We start from the raw sequence: 6,761 nt of genomic DNA, 5'->3' as shown, positions 1-6,761 counted from the left end.
AAAACCCTATCTTCTCTCATTGATAACCTTCTTTGCTTATTCCTTGTGTCGATAATCATTAGTCAATAGCTTTAGACTCTTATTTAATTATAGTTATTAGTCATATAAATCTCAATTGTTGATTCAACTGAATAGCAATCTAGCTAAAAACTACGAAAAAACTATTCAACTCCAATCCCCGTGGATACGATATTATACTATACTATCTTTGACTAGCGAGCATAATTAAAGTGGTGTTTTGTGCTCGTCAAATACACTGAGTAAAAGAAGATCTCATGGAAACATGCATACTTCTTTCCAAAAATACCAAGTATGAATGATACATAATTCACAGTGATAATAATAATAAGTACAACGGTGAATAGCGACTAGTAGCCCACCAAAACCCGATGTCACAACTACATGATCCATCTAGGGAATATACAAAACTACTATAACTACTGTTTGAAATGAAATACACAGAAACAATAAATAAGGTAGAGAGAGACTCCAGGTTCTGTAGATCGGAGCATGGAAGGCAACTCACCGCTAAGTCTCTGTGCAGCGTCTACGCGCCCGTGTGACCACTGGAAGTACCTGTCTTAGTACCTGCACATTCAGTATAGAAGTGTAGCATGAGTACGTAATTCAATGTGTACTCAGTAAGTATCTAGTCTAACCTCACAGAAGTAGTGATGAGGAGTCGACTTGACACTTACTACTGGTCAAATAATAAAATACATAAGGTAGACATGTATGTAATACAACAAGTAACAACAAAACAAATAAACTTTAATAATAAATTTCCAAACATGTATCAATATGAAATCACTAAATATCATAACCAGCGTTGAAGGCACGAACCCAAACGATATTAATACCAAATCAAATCTCAAGTATTATGCACGATTCTACCGAGATGAATGGACCGATCCCGTAGGAATTGTGTTACTATACTGCCGAGGTAAATGACACGATCTCACAAGAATAATTTACAACTCTGCCGAGGCGAATGACTTGATTCCATTAAAATAATTTGTAATCCTACCGAGGCGAATGACTCGATCCCATTAGAATAGAGAAACTATCTCACTCGCAAAAATACGTGCAAGTCGAGAAGACACTGATCCATTGCTCATCAAATATTTCACAAATTTCCAAAGTAAGAGACTTAGTCAATATTTTATTCTATCCTCAATCTAGTCATAAATTATGGAAATCAAATATGCGAGGTAAATACAAATAGCACATTTAAGGCATGATGTGAATCTAAGTCTACCCGGACATAACATAAATATAGCTACGTACAGACTGTTGTCACCTCGTGTGTATGTAGCTCCCACAACAAATAGCACACAATAATTAATACACCTAAGGGGATAATTCTCTCTTACAAGATTAGGCAAGAGACTTACCTCACTTCCAAGCTCACTACTCGGTTCTAAGACCTCACAAGTAGACCCCAAATGACGCCGAGCAATCTTAAACTAGTCAAAAGTCGTAAAAACTAATCAATATATACTCAAAAGCTCATAATTTAATTATTAAAGTGATTGCCAACCAAATTCGGAAAGTCCATAAAAGTCACCCTTGGGCCCACGTGCCTAGATTCCGAGAATTTTTGAAGTTAAACGTTACCCATGACATTAAGAACTCAAATATATAATTTATTTCCAATTCCATAATCAATTTCGTGGTCAATTTCCATTTTTACCAAAACCTAGGTTTCCAACAAAATCCCACAATTTCCACTTATTTCCATGTTAAATATGTCCATAATCCATGTATTTAACTCAAAAGTGGGTAGAATTCACTTACCTTGTGTTGCTTGATGAAAATCCCCTCAAAATAGCTCCCTAAATTTGGCCAACCCAAGTGGAAATGCGAGAAAAGAGAGCTAAGTCTTGTATTAAAATCAAGTCAAGGTCACTCGCGATCGCGAAGACTAATTGCCCAGCTGACCAAATTTTCCCTTCGTGTTCGCAATCTCCAAGTCGCATTCACGATGAACCAGCTCCCCAGCCTTCCGCGTTCACGACCCATCTGACACGTTCGCAAAGGCCATCTTCCTTACAGCCCGGCTCAGCACCAGCCTTTCGCGTTTGCAACCCTTCTGACGCGTTCGTGTAGAAGAACTAAATCCTCCTTGGAGTTTGCAAAGAGTAAATCCCAGTCCTCCATCGAGTATTCTTTGCGATCGTGGGACATCCTTCGTGATCACAAAGCACACTAGCATACCAGCAGTTTCAGCCAAGTTAAACTTTGCTCCGGGTAGTCCGAAACACACCCGAGCCACCTGGGACCCCGTCCAAATGTACCAACGAGTCCAGAAACATACTAAGGATTTATGTGAAGTCTCAAAACATATAAAATAATACTGGAACTAAGAATCGCACCCGAGAACCATACTAATTAACTTCTAAGCTTCAAACTCATTTCAACCACTTCGTACGCAACAAAACATACTTGGACAACTCAAAATGATGTCAAGTTTTACGCACAAGTCAAAAATTACAATACGCACCTATTACAAGGCTCAAAATCCCAAACGAACATCAATAAAACAAAATTCCACTTAGAGTCAAACATAGGAAATTCTAAAACCTTCAAAATGCCAACTTTTAACAATAAGCGTCGAAATGCTCCCGGTCCACCCGAAAATCGATCCGGACATACACCTGAGACCAAAATCATCATACGAACCTATTGGAACCTTCAAATCCTGATTCTGAGGTCGTTTACTCAGAGTGTTGACTCAAGTAAAGCTTGACCACCTTAGGCCACTATTAAGAAATAAGTGTTCTGAACTCAACCAGATCTCTTCCAAAACCAAACCAACCATCCCCGCAAGTCATAAACTAATAAAAGCACATGAGGGAAGTCTTAAATAGGGGAACAAGGGTCTAGTAAGCAAAATGAATGGTCGGGTCGCTATGTTCTCCATATCTTAAACAAATGTTTGTCGAATGGTCGGGTCGCTATGTTCTCCATATCTTAAACAAATGTTCGTCCTCGAACGAGTCTAGAATCATTCCCGGAGTGCCTAATAAGTGTGGATATCCGCTCTGCATGTACTCCTTGATCTCCCAAGTAGCCTTCTCAACTGTTTGACCCCTCCACTACGCCTTCACTGCAGAAATCCTCTTAGACCTCAATTTGCGAACCTGCTTGTCAACAATGGCAACTGGCTCCTCTTCATAACCCAAGCTCCCATCAAGCTGCACTGTACTATAATATAATACATGTGACCTGTCAGGATAGTATCTCTAGAGCATAGACACATGGAATACCAGATGAACTCCTGTTAGGCCAGTAGGCAAAGCAAGTCTGTAAGCAACCTCTCAAACTCGCTCCAACATCTCGAACGGACCGATGAACCTCGAAATCAGCTTGCCCTTCTTTCCAAACCTCATGATGCCCTTCATTGGCGATACTTTCAAGAGAACCTTCTATCCTTCCATAAATGATAAATCACATACCTTTTGATCCGTGTAAATCTTATGTCTGGACTGTGCTATGTGAAGTTGCTCCCCAATTAACTTTACCTTATCCAAGGCATCCTTTACTAAATCAGTATCATATAACCTAGCCTCGATGGGCTCAAACCAACCAATGGGGAAACGACATTGGCGACCATACAAGGCCTCAAATGTCATCATCTCAATGCTGGACTGATAACTGTTGTTATTGCTGTTATAAGCAAACTCAACCAACGGTAAGAATCGATTTCACTGCCCTATGATATCCTTCACACATGCTCTGGGCATATCCTCTAGAATATGAAATGTCTGCTCCAACTGCCCGTTAGTCTGCGGATGAAAGGACATGCTGAGTTCTACCCAAGTACCTAACTCACTCTATACAGCTCTCCATAAATGCTAAGTGAATTGAGGGCCTCTATCTAAAATGATGGAAATAGGCACTCAATGAAATCAGACGATTTCCTTAATATAAATCTAGGCCAACCTCTCTAAAGTGTAAGTAGTCACCACTAAAATAAAGTGTGTAGACTTGGTCAGTCTGTCAACAATGACCCAAACAACATCGAATTTCCTCATCGTCCACGGTAACCCAAACACGAAATCCATGGTGTCGCGCTCTCACCTCCACTTCGGTATAGCCTTCTACTGAAGTAAGCCACTTGGCCTCTGGTGCTTGTACTTAACCTGTTGGGAATTCAGACATCTAGCTAGTTACTCAACTATGTCCTTCTTCATCCACCGCCACCAATAATGATGCCTCAGGTCACGATTCATCTTCGTGACACCTGGATGAATAGAACAAAGTGAATTGTGTGCCTCTAGAATCGTCAGCCTTAGGTCATCAACATTAGGAACACATAAGCAACCCTGGAGTCACAGGGCACCATCATCACCGATAGTAACCTCCTTGGCATCACCCCGTATCACTGTCTCTCTAAGGACCAACAAGTTCGGACCATCGTACTGACGAGCCTTGATCCGCTCGAATAAAGAAGAGTGAGCCACAACACATGCAGGAACTCGACTGGGCTCTATAATATCTAACCTCACAAGTCGGTTGGCTAGGACTAGATATCCAAATCCAATGGCCTCTCCTTCACTTAAATAAATGCCAAACTACCCATACTCTCGGCCTTTTTGGTGAAGGAATCCGCGACCACATTTGCCTTTCCCGAATAATAGCGGATGGTAATATCATAATCCTTCAGTAACTCAAGCCTCAAACGCTGCCTCAGATTAAGATAAATTTGCTTAAACAAATACTGCAAACTACGGTGATTGGTGGAAACCTCGCAGGACACCCCATAAAGATAATGCCCCTAGATCTTGAGGGCATGAATTATCGCTGCTAACTCCAAATCATGCACATGATAATTCTTCTCATGGGGCTTCAGCAGACGTGAAGCATATGCAATAAATCACCCCTCCTGCATCAATACATAACACAAACCAACGCATGAAGAGTCGCAATACACAATATACATCTCTGAACCGGAGTACAAACCCAACATTGGTGCTAGTCAAAATGGTCTTGCTTCTGAAAGCTGGCCTCGCAGTCATCGGACCATCTGAACTGAGCACCCTTCTGGGTCAACCTAGTCAAAGGAGTTGCAATAGATGAGAAGCCCTCTACAAATCGACGATAATAACCTGCTAGCCCCAAGAAACTCCTGATCTCGGTCACTGTGGTGGGACGAGGCCAACTCTAAACTGCCTCGACCTTCTTATGATCCACCTTAATACCATAGCCTTATATAACATGCCTTAAGAAAGCCATGAAATCTAACCAGAACTCGCACTTGGAGAACATAGCATATATATTTTGTTCCCACAAGGTATGAAGCAAAACCTCAAATACTGCTAGTGTTCCTCCATACTACGCGAGTTGATCAATATGCCATCAGTGAAGACAATGACAAATGAGTCAAGATATGGACTGAATACCCGATTCATCAAATCCATAAATGCCACCAGGGCGTTTCCTAAGGACATCACTAAAAACTCATAATGTTTATATCTAGTCTGGAAAGCCATCTTCGGAATATTTGAAGCACGTATCTTCAGTTGATGATACACATACCTTAATTTAATCTTCGAGAACACTCTAACACCCTATAGCTGATCAAATAAAACCATCAATGTGCGGCAATGGGTACTTATTCTAGATGGTGAATTTGTTCAACTAGCGATAATCAATGCACATCTACATACTCCCATCCTTCTTCTTCACAAATAACACCGCTACGCCCTAAGGCAACACACTTGACCTGATGAACCACTTCTCAAGAAACTCATGAAGCTACTCCTTCAACTCCCTCAGCTACTTTGGAGCCATGCGATAAGGCAAAATAGAGATGGGTTGGGTGCCTGGCACCAAATCAATGCCAAAATACACCTAGTGCTTGGTAAAATGCTCAAATGAGCTGAAACCCCGAGTATCGTCCTAATTTTGGTTAACATTTGTCATGTTTCTAATAGATTGAAGTCGCTAGGATTTTTGGATCATTGTAGTAATTCTAAGGAAAAAAACTCAAGCAAGGTATGTTAGCTAAACTTCTCTTGTAGAATCAATTTCCATGATATCCTCGTAAGTTACGATTATGATTGGCTCCATTTCTTATTTCTCATGTTTCGAGTCCTTCCTAATAGATTTGATTATTATAAAATAAGTGTTGATTTGAAAGATGTATGTACTAAAAGTTTATTCCAAGTGTTCCTATCATATCATGATTCCCTCCGAGAACGTAATCTAGTATGATCAATGTACCAAAGGTGTTGTGATTTAAAAATCACGTTTCAATTGCAAGTTAGTATGCCTAATTATGGAAAAGAAATCCAATATGCTTAAGCCTCTTGTTTCCTCATATGACTACTTAAAGTCTTGATTTGAAATTCTCTTATTAATGATAATTCATGATAACGTTTGAAAGTTATATGGGTAAGTATTAAATACGAAATACGGCTGACGTGCCGAGAATGATATTACAATTGTAGCCCCTAGTGCCAATGAAATGGAAAGATGTGTGAAAGGTTATGAAATGAGTTGTAAATCCTTTAAATAATAAATGATTTGGAAGTATCGTTTAGTCACCGAGGAAGGGTAGGTCGAAATAACCTAACCCCAAAACTATATGTGCCGGTATAAGAGTGATTGAGGGGTAAATCCACGTGTTGATGTGATGAGATTGTTTCCCCTTATATGGGATGTGATTGATGTGTTGAGATATTTCCCCTTAAATGGGATGAGATTATTGCTAGCGAGATGTGATGTGATGTCGATCCACACGACATTGTGGTGAG

General features: G+C 40.2%; 1 protein-coding gene across 1 annotated transcript; it reads right to left on the bottom strand.

Annotated features, from left to right (window-relative positions):
- Window positions 1-3,098: 3,098 nt before the first annotated feature.
- Window positions 3,099-4,067, bottom strand: LOC138908757 (uncharacterized). Its single transcript, XM_070199408.1, has 3 exons — window positions 3,946-4,067; window positions 3,459-3,669; window positions 3,099-3,245 (listed from the first exon to the last, which is right to left on the bottom strand). Exons 1-3 carry the CDS (start codon window positions 4,065-4,067, stop codon window positions 3,099-3,101), a joined length of 480 nt encoding a protein of 159 aa, XP_070055509.1.
- Between the last annotated feature and the right edge of the window lie 2,694 nt (window positions 4,068-6,761).

Source organism: Nicotiana tomentosiformis, chromosome 1, assembly GCF_000390325.3.
Source record: "Nicotiana tomentosiformis chromosome 1, ASM39032v3, whole genome shotgun sequence".
Classification (NCBI taxonomy): domain Eukaryota; kingdom Viridiplantae; phylum Streptophyta; class Magnoliopsida; order Solanales; family Solanaceae; genus Nicotiana; species Nicotiana tomentosiformis.
The sequence above is the reverse complement of the archived record's forward strand: the minus strand, read 5'-3'. Positions and strand labels throughout refer to the sequence as shown.